The sequence below is a fragment of the Monocercomonoides exilis genome, assembly GCF_001643675.1.
Source record: "Monocercomonoides exilis strain PA203 chromosome Unknown scaffold46-794033, whole genome shotgun sequence".
Lineage (NCBI taxonomy): Eukaryota > Preaxostyla > Oxymonadida > Polymastigidae > Monocercomonoides > Monocercomonoides exilis.
In genome coordinates, this window is record NW_027150591.1 from 265,772 (window position 1) to 279,909 (window position 14,138).

The 14,138-nt window shown below is 38.4% G+C and overlaps 7 protein-coding genes across 7 annotated transcripts; 6 read left to right on the forward strand and 1 right to left on the reverse strand.

The window, feature by feature from the left end:
• Positions 1-1,929: 1,929 nt before the first annotated feature.
• MONOS_15878 (uncharacterized protein) lies at positions 1,930-2,505 on the forward strand (the record flags this gene model as incomplete). The annotated part of the gene is made up of 1 exon (XM_067868779.1): positions 1,930-2,505. One exon carries the CDS (start codon positions 1,930-1,932, stop codon positions 2,503-2,505), a length of 576 nt encoding a protein of 191 aa, XP_067721548.1.
• Positions 2,506-3,225: 720 nt separating this feature from the next.
• Positions 3,226-5,034, forward strand: MONOS_15877 (uncharacterized protein; the record flags this gene model as incomplete). The annotated part of the gene is made up of 1 exon (XM_067868778.1): positions 3,226-5,034. One exon carries the CDS (start codon positions 3,226-3,228, stop codon positions 5,032-5,034), a length of 1,809 nt encoding a protein of 602 aa, XP_067721549.1.
• Positions 5,035-5,208: 174 nt separating this feature from the next.
• Positions 5,209-5,649, forward strand: MONOS_15876 (uncharacterized protein; the record flags this gene model as incomplete). Its single annotated transcript, XM_067868777.1, has 1 exon — positions 5,209-5,649. One exon carries the CDS (start codon positions 5,209-5,211, stop codon positions 5,647-5,649), a length of 441 nt encoding a protein of 146 aa, XP_067721550.1.
• Positions 5,650-5,703: 54 nt separating this feature from the next.
• MONOS_18090 (putative Protein tyrosine and serine/threonine kinase) lies at positions 5,704-7,544 on the forward strand (the record flags this gene model as incomplete). The annotated part of the gene is made up of 1 exon (XM_067871074.1): positions 5,704-7,544. One exon carries the CDS (start codon positions 5,704-5,706, stop codon positions 7,321-7,323), a length of 1,620 nt encoding a protein of 539 aa, XP_067721551.1. The 3' UTR covers positions 7,324-7,544.
• Positions 7,545-8,464: 920 nt separating this feature from the next.
• MONOS_18091 (putative Ferritin-like domain) lies at positions 8,465-9,458 on the reverse strand. The gene is made up of 3 exons (XM_067871075.1): positions 9,281-9,458; positions 9,083-9,206; positions 8,465-8,932 (listed from the first exon to the last, which is right to left on the reverse strand). The coding sequence occupies exons 1-3, from the start codon at positions 9,432-9,434 to the stop codon at positions 8,656-8,658; spliced, it is 555 nt and encodes a 184-aa protein (XP_067721552.1). The 5' UTR covers positions 9,435-9,458; the 3' UTR covers positions 8,465-8,655.
• Positions 9,459-9,527: 69 nt separating this feature from the next.
• On the forward strand, positions 9,528-11,414 carry MONOS_18092 (uncharacterized protein; the record flags this gene model as incomplete). The annotated part of the gene is made up of 4 exons (XM_067871076.1): positions 9,528-9,735; positions 9,856-10,150; positions 10,387-10,633; positions 10,916-11,414. The coding sequence occupies 4 exons, from the start codon at positions 9,528-9,530 to the stop codon at positions 11,054-11,056; spliced, it is 891 nt and encodes a 296-aa protein (XP_067721553.1). The 3' UTR covers positions 11,057-11,414.
• Positions 11,415-13,475: 2,061 nt separating this feature from the next.
• MONOS_15049 (uncharacterized protein) lies at positions 13,476-13,883 on the forward strand (the record flags this gene model as incomplete). Its single annotated transcript, XM_067867900.1, has 1 exon — positions 13,476-13,883. The coding sequence occupies one exon, from the start codon at positions 13,476-13,478 to the stop codon at positions 13,881-13,883; it is 408 nt and encodes a 135-aa protein (XP_067721554.1).
• Between the last annotated feature and the right edge of the window lie 255 nt (positions 13,884-14,138).

Here is a 14,138-nt window from a genome sequence, read left to right on the forward strand (position 1 = left end):
GAAATTTTCTTCTTCACTTTTCTTCAAATTTCTTCTTTCACTTGCATCTCGATGGTTGTTATTGTTTTTCATAATTAATTATCTTACTTTCAAAAATAACGTTTCACAATTTTTGATAAAACCAATTCCGCAAAAAATGGGAATCAATAATGAATGAATGGGCTTGAAAATTGTTTGCAGCATTTTGTTAGGCAAAGGTTTTGTTATTCTTTTAATGTTGCACTGTATAAAAAACTCAAAAATTTTTATCATGAAGAAATCACGCAATAAATCTTCATGAATTATTTAGAAAAGTTCTGTTCGGATTTGACTTTTCTCTTTTTGAAAAAAATATTTTTATGGAAAAAACTTATTTTCAAAAAAAAAAATTCTTAAAGAAGCTCAAAATTTTTATATATTTTTGCAAAAGAGTTGAAAATTTGCATTTTTTTATAAGCTCAATATTATTTTTCTATTAGAAATAAACCTTTAACATTTAATATCCACGTTCTTTTTTGTGAGTTTTTTGTGATATGAGTCTAAAAGAGAAAATGTTTGTTTTTTCAAAGAATGAAATATGCACATTCAAAAATCGAAAATCACATTTTATTAAAGTGTGTGAACAATAAAGAATATCCATCGAAAAGATAAACCATTCGATTATCATTCGATATTTTGTTGTATTTTATAAAGCTCGATTACATGCTTTTTTTTAATTTTTATTCATAAATGGAAAATAGAAAAGCTTGCATTTTCATCACCAACTATTTTCAAAGATCAATAAAACAAAAAAACTTTTAAAAAAAAGTTTCGGTATATCTGTTTAAAATGATAAAGAAAATGAAACATTCAGAAAAAATTATGGATTCTTTATTCTTCATTCCCAAAACGCCATCACCTTCATTATCTCGCCTCAAGGCAGTGAACATCTGATCACAAATTGTTGTGCTTCTCATTCACCTCGTCTTCCCCTGCCAGCGCATTTTCGGTTAACAGAACCACTTTTTCCACCTGCTGTGTGAGTAAGTTTTTAAGTTTAGGAAGAAGAGACGGGGATCTCATGATCGAGTTCAATCAAGGCTCATAGGTGTCAGAATCCTCCTTTTCCAAGGCTAATGTGGTATTTTGGGGAGACAAGGCTAGTGTCGGGTGAGTTATGTATTTTGCATGTGAATCCCTTGTTGCTTTTTCTAAGGAACCCATGTTCGTCTTCGTGATAAGAATCTCTCAAAAAGACAACTCGATTGTTGGGAATGCCGAAATGGAAGAATTCAGTGTTTGTGAAGTGGACTTGTTTGTATTTTTCGATGGAAATATGGCTTACTTAGTGTATGTTGATGGAACATCTGGAGTGGAAGAGATATATTTTTCGAACTTGTGAAGACTCCATGCAAAAATGTGAATTTTGAAATGAAACATTTGAAGAGAACACTAAACACAAAAGAGGAAATAGCAACGTGAACAAAATCAACAATGACTGGATGCGTTGATGTGGGAGGAATATGTGTGAAGTCCTAATCTGATACAATCGTGTGCATAAAATGTGAAAGAGAAGTTAGCGGATTTTGTGAAGAACTTGTTCATAAATCAGCGTGGCTGACAGAAATGGAGATTGTTGGGATTGTTGTTCCATCGAGTTTAAGCAGATCAATCTCAGCAGTGATCGAATCAAGTACTCAAAATGGTGAGTTGTTCATGAAGAACTGCGCAATGAGTATTGCAAAAGAAAAGGAAAACATAATTGGTTATTTCTTAATCAAATCAACAGGGAAGATGGTTGAACTGGACTTTGTCACTATTTCAGATGTGAAATCAACAGTCTCATTGTTTTCATTTAACGTTTCATCAGCAAATATGAACGATCATTAATACAAGGTGAAACTTTTAAATTGTACACTGCAAAGATTGGAGATTGATGGAAGCGGAGAGGCAACTGTATTTGGAGGGAATATGGGTGTTGGGATGGTGATGAATGGAAGCAAGATTGAAAGGGCATTGTCAGAGAAGAGCAAAGAAGGTGGAGCACTGAAGATGGTGATGAGTGAAGGAGGATATGTGACAATTGAAAACAGTTCATTTACTGGAAGTATTTGCGAGAATATGAGTGAGGGAGGAAAAGGAGGAGGGATGTATCTGGATTGCAGTTCAAAGGAAGAAGAATTTCAGCTTTCATCGAAATCGTTTTCTGGATGCTCAGAAACAGTTGGGAAGAACATATTTGTGATGAGTGGGAATCTGGTGAACAGCATGAAAATAGAGCGTTTTGCATTTGATTACTCGGGATATTCTAATGATGAGAATGCATTTGTTGGGGAAGATGGAAAATATGGAGAAATGGATCTGCGAGTATTTCTTGTTTCTTTGAAGTGGATAGTCGTGTCTGTGTCGACAGATGGACATGACACATTGGGGTGTGGAAGTGAAGTTTTCCCATGCAAAACGATGAAAAGTGGAATTGACCACACTGACAGAAGTGGAACAGAAGGAGAGAGGAAAGTGAAAGTGAAAGATGAAGGGACAATTTAAGATATTTATTCCTTCACAGATGCACTTGTGACTGATGGATGTGCGAATGAGGGAGATGAAATTCAACGCAAGCCTATTCATTTTGAAAAGACTATCAATGGTGATTCAGCAACAACTGTTATTTCATTATCAGTTTCACTCAGCTTGTTTTCTTTGAAGTTGCAGATTCCAAGTCAATTTACACCAAGTATGAATTCCTTGATCTCTTCGAGTAACAATCTTCAACTTGAAAACTGTTTATTTGACATTCAATCATCAACAGATATTGTTCAATACTCGTTGATATCCACAACCACTGGAAGTTGTACATTGACAGGATGCAGTTTGGCAGATTGTTCATTTTCAAATTCTCCATTTGTAATGGCTTCTTCTGTTTTGTTTGAAAACAGCAACTTTTCAAACATTAAGAACACTGGAAAAGGTGAAGACGGAGGTGTTGCAAGAGTGACATTGCAAGGGAATGAAAAATTGATGATAAAATCAACAAATGCAACATCTTGTTCACTTTCTTCAAACAATGGAAAAGGAGGATTCTTGCATCTGGATTGCCAAAATTGTTTGGAAGAAAAGCCTTTTCTTTTGGAAACAGCTACGTTTATGAACAACAAAGCTTCCATTGGAAAAAACGTGCTCATTTTGGGAAAGGATTTGAATAGTTCTGTGACAAATAGTTCATTCAAATTTGATTATTCCTCAATGATAAATGACAGCAATTTGTTTATGGGAAGTGATGATTTTCATTCAGACAAAGATCTGTTCATGTTCATCGTTCCATTCAGCTCGTTTGAGATATTTATCTCATCTGAAGGATTTGATGTGGCTCGTTGTGGATGTGAGGAAGAGCCATGTTTCACGATGTGGAAAGGGATGAAAAACATGAAAAAGGATATTGGAAATAAAACAATTCAGATTGAAGGATCAACTTTCATTCGAGATTCATTCAACTTGTCCAATTATCAGATCAAAAAGGCTCCATCAATGGGAGAAGAAGATACGAAAGCAACTTTGAATTTTGAAAAAACAATTGGAAGTCAACTTGAATATTTAATGGGAAATGATCATCATCTTGAATTGTCCAACATCCAACTCCAACTGACATCTAGATTTGACAACTCAGCCAAAACGATTATTTCAAATAGTATTGGAGATTTGATGATAACTGGATGTGCATTCCATTCAGAAGCGGGAGTGAACAATGGATTTGATTGTGTGTTTGTGGATGCGATTGGAGGCAGTGTGGAAGTGAATGATTTGTCGATGGAATCGTGCAATGTTGGAAACAGCATATTTGTCATTCATGATTCTGGAATTGTTTGCCATTTTGTGAATGTTCGAGTGGAATCATTGAATGAAAGTGGGGGATGCATTTTATTGATCAAGGAATCTGAGCCAGGATTGAAGATAAATGAAGAATGTGTAAATATTGAGATTGACAAATCATCATTTTCAGGAGTGAAGAAAAGTGACAATGGGCCAAGCATTTTGGAATCAAAGAGTGAGAATAAGATGGATTTGGTTGTGAATTCGAGCAGCATAACTGAAGACAAAGCAGAATCAAGTGAAAAAGGAGGGGCAATATTCTTCACATTGGGAAAGTCTGGTTCAATGAAGATGATTGACTCGACAATTAGCCATTGCAGCTGCAGTCTCAGTTCGGGAAGAGGAGGAGGAGTGTATTTGGCAACAAAGGAAAGAGGGGAATTGGATTTTTCATATGTGGGGATGAAGTTCAGAGACAACGAGGCAAGAGTGGGGAATGATATTTTCATTGAATGCTTCAATATCACATCGCAGATCAATGAAAGTCAATTTCAGTTTGATCTTCGAGAGAATCATTATTCACGAATTAATGCGATATATGGAAGAGATGAATGCGATCATCAAACCGATACGAATCTGATTGGATTTGTGACAATTCATCAGAGTGACACAATCATTGTGAGAAGGATGAATGGAACGAATGACAGACAATGTGGAACATATGCTCTTCCATGTGATTCAATTGAGCATGGATTGGTGCATCTGACTTCAGATTTTATGAGCGTGATGATTGTTATCGAAGAGAGCATGATAGGTGGAGAGATAGAACTGAATGAGATGAGTTTGAGCTCGAAGAACAGGGAAAAATGTGAAATTGAAGTGAATTCAGGGATTGAAAAAACAAGAAGGGAATCGATTTCAACAAGAGAAACAGTTTCATTGGTGAAAGTGAATTTTGTGTTTGATTCAAATTTCATTTCTCAACATGAATCACTGATATCACCCGAAGGAGGAATTCTTGAAGTGATGAATTGTTCATTCACAACAAAACAATCTAATGAAGAAGGAAATGCAGAATTTGCAACTATTCCATTTCACATCATTAATATGGTAAAAGGAGAATTACAACTTGACGGATGCACAATATCAAATCTCATTCTTCATGAATCGTCATTGCATCTTTCATCTTCTCTTCCATCAGTGATTTATTTGTTTGAGATATTCAATTCAATAGTTTCTCATTCGCTTGTTGAAATTATTGAATGTTGACAATTAAACATGGAAAAGTTTCATTCAGAAAATATCACAATTAAAGGAAATGAAGAATCAATGATATCTTGCTTGTCATTGAAAAAGACAATGCAGTTGACAAATTGCACAAGTGGTGGAGTCAGTTCATAGACAACAAAAGTGAAATTGATGAAATTAGAGAATTGTTTGGATATGAAAATGGAAAGCTGCGTGTTTGATGGAAATTCAAAAGGAAGAAATGAACAAGCTCGGAATAAAGAAGAAGATTTGTGCAGATGGGAAGGATCTCTTGTGGATGTTGTGAAGAGTTCTGTGATGATGAAAGGCGCAACAATTACCAATTCACCAGAAGGAGGAATAACAGTGAGTGGAGGATCTGTGTCGATTGAGAAAGGAGAGTTTTTGAATAACAATCCCTCAATTGAAGGATATCCATCACTGAGAAGAAACATCATCTGCTCAGATTCAGGAACATTGAATGTGATGAGTTTGAAAGGAGGGGATGGATGGAAGGATAATACATCACTTTGGATGTTGAATGATGGATGCAGTTTTGAAGGAATTGCTTCCGAAAGGGATTCATCATTCTTCATTCCTGTGTTGGAAAGCGTTGAAGCAAGGGAGAAAGGATAAGAAATGGAGGCGGTGTTCAAAGGGAAGCTTCTGCTTCCATGCAATCTGTCATTCATGGTTGTGAAGCAAATTGGAGAAGAAAAACAAATTGAAAAATATGGATTTGGTGAAAGTAGACTTATATCGGAGACTGCAGCAGAGGGGAGGATGCCAAAGGAAAGGATAAGAGAGGCGGAAGATGAAGCAGAAGTGAGAGTGAGCATCCTGTTTGGGGATTCGAATAAGCCATCGACCACTGATTCTTTCATTGTGAAGAACAAAAGCGAAACTCAAGTGAAAGGAAATGGAAAAATCGTTGAAGGAGGAAAAGAAGGAAAATCATTTTGGCCAATAATTGTTGTTGTTTTGGCTATTGTTCTTTTTATTGTTCTTATTGCATCTATTGTTCTTGTTGTTCGATGGAGAAAACAAAAGAGAAGAACTGAAGAACTGGAAGAGATTGTGAACGATAACATCAGAAAAGATCCGAAGGCATTTGAGATGGTGACAATGGAAATGTCTCCAGAGGGGCAGTGGCGAAGAGCAGAGAGGGAGGCGGAGAAGAAGAATGAAGAGAGGATAAAGAAGAGGGCGAATGAGAAAAGCTTGGGTCATTCAGAATCATCGGAGCATCTTCTATCTGAGAGCGGCTCCACTGAATACATCCTTGGAAGGGATTCAGACAAGATTCCTGAATGGATGCTGGAAAAAGTTGAGGAAAAAGAAGATATTTCGAGAAAACGAACTCCCTCACCATCCATTTCATCCACTTCAACAACGGACACTTCAGACTCAGATTCAACTTTTGTTCGTGGGGAGGATTTGTGTCCAACCACCTCGTCGATGTCGAATCTGGTGGATGCAATGGCATGTTCATCGCCTCACGAGAAGCTGATTGTGGATTTGAGAGATTCGCTGTTCATGCTGCTTCATGGAAGGAATGAGAAGAAGGAGATGGCAATAGGAACGCTGAAGGAGAGGGAGCTGACAGCTGCTCAGATCCTGTTCTGGGTGGTGAATGGGGCACTCCACTCCTTCGAAGAATGTGAAGTTCCACTTCAGTCGCTGACAAATCTGAGCCCTCACATTGTGCTGTTCTCAGAACACATGGTGATCTGTGTTGCGATGCATTCTGACTGCTCTTCTTCAGATTCAGATTCATCTTCCATCTCTTCATCAACTGTTGTGACGTCTGCAAGTGACGATGACAGTGACTCCCTTCCTTCCTCAGCGTTTGAGGATGAGGATGATTTCAAAAAGGAGTGTTTGAGGTGGAAGGCTCCAGAGCTGCTGATGAACAGGAAGATGGGAGCGTCAAAGAAGTCAGTTGTGTTTTCGATTGGGATGATGCTGTGGGAGTGCCTGACGCTGAAGGTCCCGTTTGGGGAGTATGAGGCAGAGACAGCAGGGCAAAAGATTGTGAATGGGGAAAGGCCTGCGTTGGAAAAGCTGCCAGTGGAGTTGCAGAGATATGTGGAGGCATGCTGGAGCGGGGAGAGGAAAAGCCGGCCGACGCTGGTGGAAGTGAAGCGAGCGCTGTTCGGAAGATTCCCGAAGGATGGAGCGATGTTCACAGTGTCGGATGCAATCACATATCTGGTTCCATCGAGGAATGATGGGCAGGGCAGCATGGAGAACGACAGCAGGGAGACGGTTGCAACAATCAATGAAGTTCAAAACATTGATATGAAATGAAAAACTGAAAATAAAAAAAGATCACACGAAATAAAAAACTTGTAATGTTATCATTTGTGAAAATGAATTCCACTTCACTTGCAAGAAGCAAAGCTGGAAATAAGAAGGAAACGTTGCAAATATCTCAGCTCTCACAGATGTTCGTTCATTGATGCATTTTGTGCAGAATGCCGAATTGTCGAGAATGGAGGCATCGATTTGCACCTGATGCGTTGTCTTTTGCATCTCTGATCATTTATTTTCGTTTTGAAAAGTGTTTTGGCTTGTTGAATTATCATCAACTTGATGATTGGAAGTTTTCCATTCGTTTGAGTTGTTGTTCAGAAGTTTTCTTTTCTGTTTTTTCAAATGGTCACTGTTTTTGATTTTTGAGAGGAATTGAGACAAAGAAATCAACGAATATTGGAAATGAAAAGAAATGTTTTTGTGTATGTGTGCATTGTCGAATTTTTTTGAAAATAAGGAAGATGAATGAGGCATTTCCAATGACTGGGCCTAGCTCGGTCATTCTTGAAAAACAAATTGGAATGGTGCTTGCAACAAAAAGAATACTCACAAAAAAATGAATCCAAAAAGAGATTCGAGGAAAAAACTGCTGTTGATTTTGCTTCAATTATTCATTGGCTCATTCAAAGTGGAGTGTTGTGAGCATTTTGAAATGCATTATTTTGAATTCATAAATATATTTTTCTTCATCAAAAGAAAGGTGTTTGTTTATTCTTTTGAAGAAATAATTCTTCAACACGCACAAATTGCAGAGAATAACTGATTTTTTGAGCAGTTATTCAAAAAAAAAATTGATTTATGATCTTGAGCATTGGTTGGAGCATTCGCTTTCACAAAAACGTTAATAATGCCAAAATCTTTGGAAGATAATTTTCTCGTGATAAATCTTTCTGGCAACATCAATTCTCATCCAAAACTGGAGCAAAAACATATCGCTCCAATCAGAACAAACAACGGCAAAGAGCATCCAGAATCGAGAATCAATGCTTTGCCAACAGAAAATTCAGAGCAGCTGAGCAAGCAGCCATTCTGTGCTTTGAAAAAATAATCAATCTGCTGATGCTGTGTTCATGTTGATGATATTATTCAAAACCTTGCATCAGCAACAAATAGTCAACACATAAAAAATCCATTCAAAAAAATAAATAAATAAATAAAAAGACCAATAATAATCGTGGGAAAAAACTTCAAGCAACTTCAGTGATGCTGATAAATAAATCCAAGCGCAGCACTCGCACAGCACCGCGGAAGCAGGTCAACTCCGGTTCCTTGTGGCCTGCTGCAGCCTCAGCAAAGGCAGCCGCCCAGCCCCCGACGAAAGCCCTTTTAGCACTTCTCTTGCCGCAGAAGCGCAATCTCCCCGTCCAGCTGCTCCAGCGTCTTCTCCTTTTTCTCCACCGCCTCAAACATCCCAATCACGTCTGCAACGCTCTTCTCTTCCTCCACCTGCTCCTCTTCAAACCACTTGATCAGCTCCGGCATCTTCAGCCCCGGATGCTCTTTGTCGAACGGCAGGATCTTTTCCCCCAGCTCGTGGATCAGGCTCGTCACATACTCCTCGTGGTGCAGCGACTGCTTGAAAACCTCGACCGGGCTGTCCCACCTGCAGCCCCAGCCCCCACAAAAACGAAAAAAATAAATAAATAATTAAAGAGTTGAAGAAAATATATGTTGTTGGTTAGTTGGTCGGTCAAAAAAAAAAAAATGATGATGATGAAAAATAAAAACGGCCATTAAACGTTGCACACACCACTGGACCTCCGGAGCAGGGATCGGAAGAAGATTCACTTTCTGGCCTTTTGTGGTGAGCCACTCCATGAACTTGAACGCATGCTCCTGCTCCTCCCGCGCCTGCTTGTACATCCACCGCGCCATCCCTGCAGCCCCAAACAAACCCCAAAAATCCACAGCCCCCGCACTCAAACACAAAAGAAACACAAAGCAAAAATACCTGGAAGCCCTTTTGCCTGGAAGCACGCCCCCATCGAGTTGTACAAGTACTGCGAGTAGAGCTCCTTGCTGATCTGGAAGCAGATGGCCTCCACCACGGCTGGCGGCACAGGCGCAGGCGTGGGCTTCGCAAACTGCTTGAAAAGATATGGCATTTCTCTTTTTCGATTTTTCCTTATGGGGCGTCGAATTATTTGGAGCGCCTTTGTCCTCCGCAGGCTCGCTCTGCTGCATCGGCAACACGCACAATGTGGATCGACGCGATTTACGGGGCGGTGCTGGGGAGCTTGGCGCCGCTGGGGGAGTGGTCGGGAGCGCTGATATTCCTGGCTGGATTGTATTTCCTCGGCTGCGACGCCACGGCCCGCCAGGGGCCTCCCTCGCTCGCATCTGCGCTTTTTGTCTGCTCGTTTGGGAGCATTCTCTCGGCTGTTGTTTTTACGGGTGCGCCTCCGGGTTTGGCGTTGCTGTTTTGATTTGCTTTTTTTTTCAAGAATTGCTGTGCTTTTCTGCTTTTGCTGTGTTTTTTGTGTGTTTTGTGTGTGAATGCATCTGTGCTGCCACCTCGCTGGGAAGCGATTTTGTGGAAGAGGGCGTATTTTGAGTGGTTTGTGCTTGCCCGTGTGGCGTATTTTTGCCTGCCGCAAAGCGCTGTTCAGAAATTGGGGCGAAGGCCTCTTCGCGGGTGGCTGTTTGCGAGCGCATCAGTTGTGCTTGTGCATGAGATGCACGAGTGCTGTGTTGCGTGTGCGCACAGCGAGGGAGTGAATGCGCTTTTGGCGGTGGGAGCAACTGGATATGCTGTGTGTGTGCTTCCGCTGCAGATGTTTTGCCGCCTTGGCCATTACGGCTACGAGGACGAGGTTACTACGTATGAATCTGAATTTTTTGTTTGTTTGTTTGTTTGTTGTGCGAGACGATTTGTGTCATTTTTTGAGATGCAATTTTTGTGTTTGTGCATTTTAATTGATTTTAAATGGAATACGATTTTTTTCATTGATTTTGAATTTTGGAATGCTCATGGATTTCGTTTGTGCAATGTTGTGTGCATGTGTATTATTAACTGTGTGGGCCATGATGATTGGTGCGTTGCGTGTTTTTGCGCAGGATGGCATGCATCGCGGGTGTCTCGGGGGTTGTGCAGCTGGTCAGTTTGTGGTGTTTTGAGATGGCAGGGAGCGGAGCAAGGCTGGCTGGCGGAGCAAATCCTTCAAGTTTTTCCCGCTCTGCGGATGCGTTGTTTGGAAGGGTGTGGAGCAGAAAGAAGGAAGGAGAGACAGGAGATGGGCGTGTGGACTCTGTTTCGCTGCTGATTGCTGCCACGGGGCATGGTTTTGCACATGTTGTTGCAACTGTGTGTGTTTCTGCTGATGCGTTTTTTTATTTATTTTATTGAGAGGCTGAGAGGTTGGGAGGTTGGGGGGTTGGGGCTTGAGGAGTGAAAGTTGAGAAAGAGCAGAAAAGCAATGAGGAAAAGAGAAACATTGCATGAGCTGTTGGAATGCGGCTGCAGATTGGCTCGTTCTCTGTTTATGTTTTGTTTCTGGGTTTTGAGGAAGAGTTTTGTGAATATGCAGCATTTCAGAGGATTTGTTATTATCTTATTTTTTTTTTTTTTTGATTTGAACAAACGCAGATGAGAAGGACAGCACGGATGCGGAGCCTTCAGGAGCGTCGCAAGGCGAAGGCAGCGCTTTTGGATGAGCTGTGTGCTGAGCAGGAGCAGCTGCTGGACGAGCTGGGCCCAAAGGAAGGCGCTCGGAAAAGGGGGAAATGAAGGTGCCTTTGTGGCCATCCAGATGCCCATTTGCTTGCACTTTGAAATGGCTTTGTGTTGTTTGGCGAGGAGAAAGAATGGCCAAGCGGGGCTGGGGAAAAGGAAGGAAGAAGGCTCGAAATAAGTTGGGATTGAGGAATGGGGAAAGGGAAGGGAAAGCGAACAAAATAACTGCTTCATGTGCATGTGTGCTCGTGTGAAAAAGAAAGACTCTTTTAAGCGTGTTGAAGAAATGCTGGCAGAATGTTGCAAGAGCACGCAGAATGAATGTGCTTTTGGGGTGCATGTTTTTGTCCCCTATTGAATATTTTGTTTACACACGTCACCGATAATTCGAAAAAGCAAAGCCAAAACTCTATTTTTTTCAGTTGATGAATGTTGCTTGCAAAAAATGGCTTGCACATCTGCGTCATAGATTTTGTTTGACAGAATTGTTTGGGGCGTATCAAGATATATTCTAACAAGACAGTTGTTTTCAGAAAATATTTGAAATGGGAGAAAAAAGTTTTTTTCTTGCTAATTCTTAATTTATCGAAATTATTCATCAATACATTCATTTGTTTCGATCATTCAACAAAGTTTCATTTGAAGCGTAATTTTTGAAATCACTTATTTTTTTCTTTGTTTGTCCTTTTTGGCCGTGCAACAATATTAATAAATTCTTTAAAATTCAAACTCATTCCCTTTCAACAATGCAATAAATAATTGTTTGTTGTATTTTCATGTGAATTACTTCTCCTGGATTAAATAAGTTCATTTGGGTGAATATTTTTGTAATCATAACTTTTTTCGGGGTATTAATGTTTTTATATGTTATTGACCATCTGGAAGAGATTTTGAATTCAAATACTGAATTCATCACGACTGTTTTAAAAAAACAAATGTGAAAGCTAAAAAAAGACGAAGATCTTTTTTATATGCTTGTTTACTTTTCAGTGTTCATTTGTTGATATTCTCGGATATTTTTGAAACTGAAAATTTAGATTGAAGAAATTTGATTTCAAAAATAATCACCCATATATAAAAACTGTATTTGTCCATTTCTGATTTTTGTGGCTTCTGAAGTTATATCCCATTTTTGTGCTTGCTTGTTTTGAATGAAGTTGGAATCAATGATGGAACATATTTATCATTGTTAATGTAATGTGGGTGATTATTTTTGATATCGTATTTCCTCCTTCTCCTCACTCCACGAAATGTTGATTCAATCAAAGAATCGAATCATTGAAATTCCAATTCATATAAAACTATTCTGTGCATTTTATTTCCTTTCGAAAAAGGTTATAAAGTGAACGTTAATAATGGTGGATACTCTCAATAACAGTGGAAAGTGGAGTTTTTTCAACAACTTTTGATGGTTGCACTTCAACAAATTTCTCAGTTATTAAAACATCGTGCGAACAGACTCGTAACACACAGAACTTTAACAACTTGTCTCATTGCGTTTTGAAAAAAAACTAATATTTATGATGCGTACATAAACCTTCACTCCATTACAAGATGATGCTTGATTAACTGATTGTGAGATTTCATCAAAAGTGTTTATTGTTGAAAAAGACTGAAAATATAATATTTGCGTTTTTTCCAAAAGGAAAGAAAGAATGAACAAGCACTCAAAATTAGTTTTGTCATTTTTAACTTCTGATGAAAATTTCATTCTGAACTTAAGCACAAAAAATAATTCTAAATAAAGAAAAATAAACAATAATAATAATTAATTTTCATAATAAAATATTTTTGATATGTGGGATGGATAACTTTTGTTTTGTGGTGAAATTTCTCTTTATTTGAATTTCATTAGAATACTTTGTTTATCGATATTAGAAAAATGATGAATTTCTTTAAAAAAAAGAAAAAGAAAGAAAGAAAGAAATGAAAAGAAATTTAATAACAATTTCAAATATTTGAGGAAAAAAACATGTTTTCTATGTTTAATAAAGAAATGATTTCATTTCAGATTCATTTCACTGACTTTTGACATTTTTGAACAAAAAGATCTGAGATTATGGAAAATCCTCAATAAAAACAAAATATATTTTTTCTGAATGCAAACAGTAAGAATGAATCATTTTTGAATTTCATAAATATCCATCAATTTATTTGGAGATTTATTCTGAAGAATTTGACAAAAAATAAGATTGATCTCAACCCAATGATTTTTTTGAACAATGTCAACAACTGTTTTGCTGATTTCTGTTGGAGTGCTCTGCATAGAAGAAGCACGCTTCACATGGTCACGACGGCACGACAGTGGGACGTGACGAGCACTTGGAGAAGGAGTTGGACGCAGGAAAAAGAAGGGTGTATGGGAGCAATCGTGTCATTTCGATGAGAAAAACACGTCAAAAGAAGAATTATGGATTTGAATTAAATAAAACAAATTCAGTCGTAGAAGGCACAGCTATTGTTAACACTTGGAATGGCAAAGCAAGACATGAAAAGCACGAAGCAAATAGTTGCAAAAGAGGAAAAAAGCAACTCAGGAGATGTCGTCCAGCGGTTTCATGAAGAAGCAAATGCCGGGAAAAAGAAGCTTACACAGAAACAAAAGGAGCAAAAGATATTGTCAAAAGACGCGAAGAAGAATGTTGGAGTCAAAAGCGGAAAGGATAAAACGAAAGGAGGAAAGCCAGGAGGGAAAGGAGGGAAAAAGAGTTCGAGCTCAGGATGGAAGGTTGCACTGGTGACTGGGGTTTGCGTGGCTGCTGCGGTTGGAGTGTTTGCAGGACACTATTTCATGGGGGATAAGTTGAATGTTATGTCTTGGATAAAGACAATCACGGCCCACAACCCAGATAGATACCCCGCGAGACAAACTGCCAACTAATAACATTTGAGACCACTTTTATTTTATTGATTCAAAATGTTTGAATTTTTTATAGTTGTGGTTGTTGGTGAAAAGATTTTAATTTTAATTAATGTTGTATCTCATAAGCTATTAATAAATTTTTAGAAGTTGTCATTTCATAAAGATATCTTTTATCTTCAATTAAAAATTCCATAAGTTTTTCTTATTTTTTTTGATATTTTATTATGGAGAATTGTACTTCAAAAAAGGTTGCATTGGATGATAATGGAAATA

Bases quoted from the DNA above. Each gene is read 5' to 3' on its own strand.
- MONOS_18091 (XM_067871075.1), bottom strand. From the start codon at position 9,434: ATGCCATATCTTTTCAAGCAGTTTGCGAAGCCCACGCCTGCGCCTGTG. The intron at 9,207-9,280 runs GTATTTTTGCTT...TTGGGGCTGCAG, and splicing joins CCAGGCAAAAGGGCTTCCAG to GGATGGCGCGGTGGATGTAC. The intron at 8,933-9,082 runs GTGGTGTGTGCA...CTGGGGCTGCAG, and splicing joins ATCCCTGCTCCGGAGGTCCA to GTGGGACAGCCCGGTCGAGG.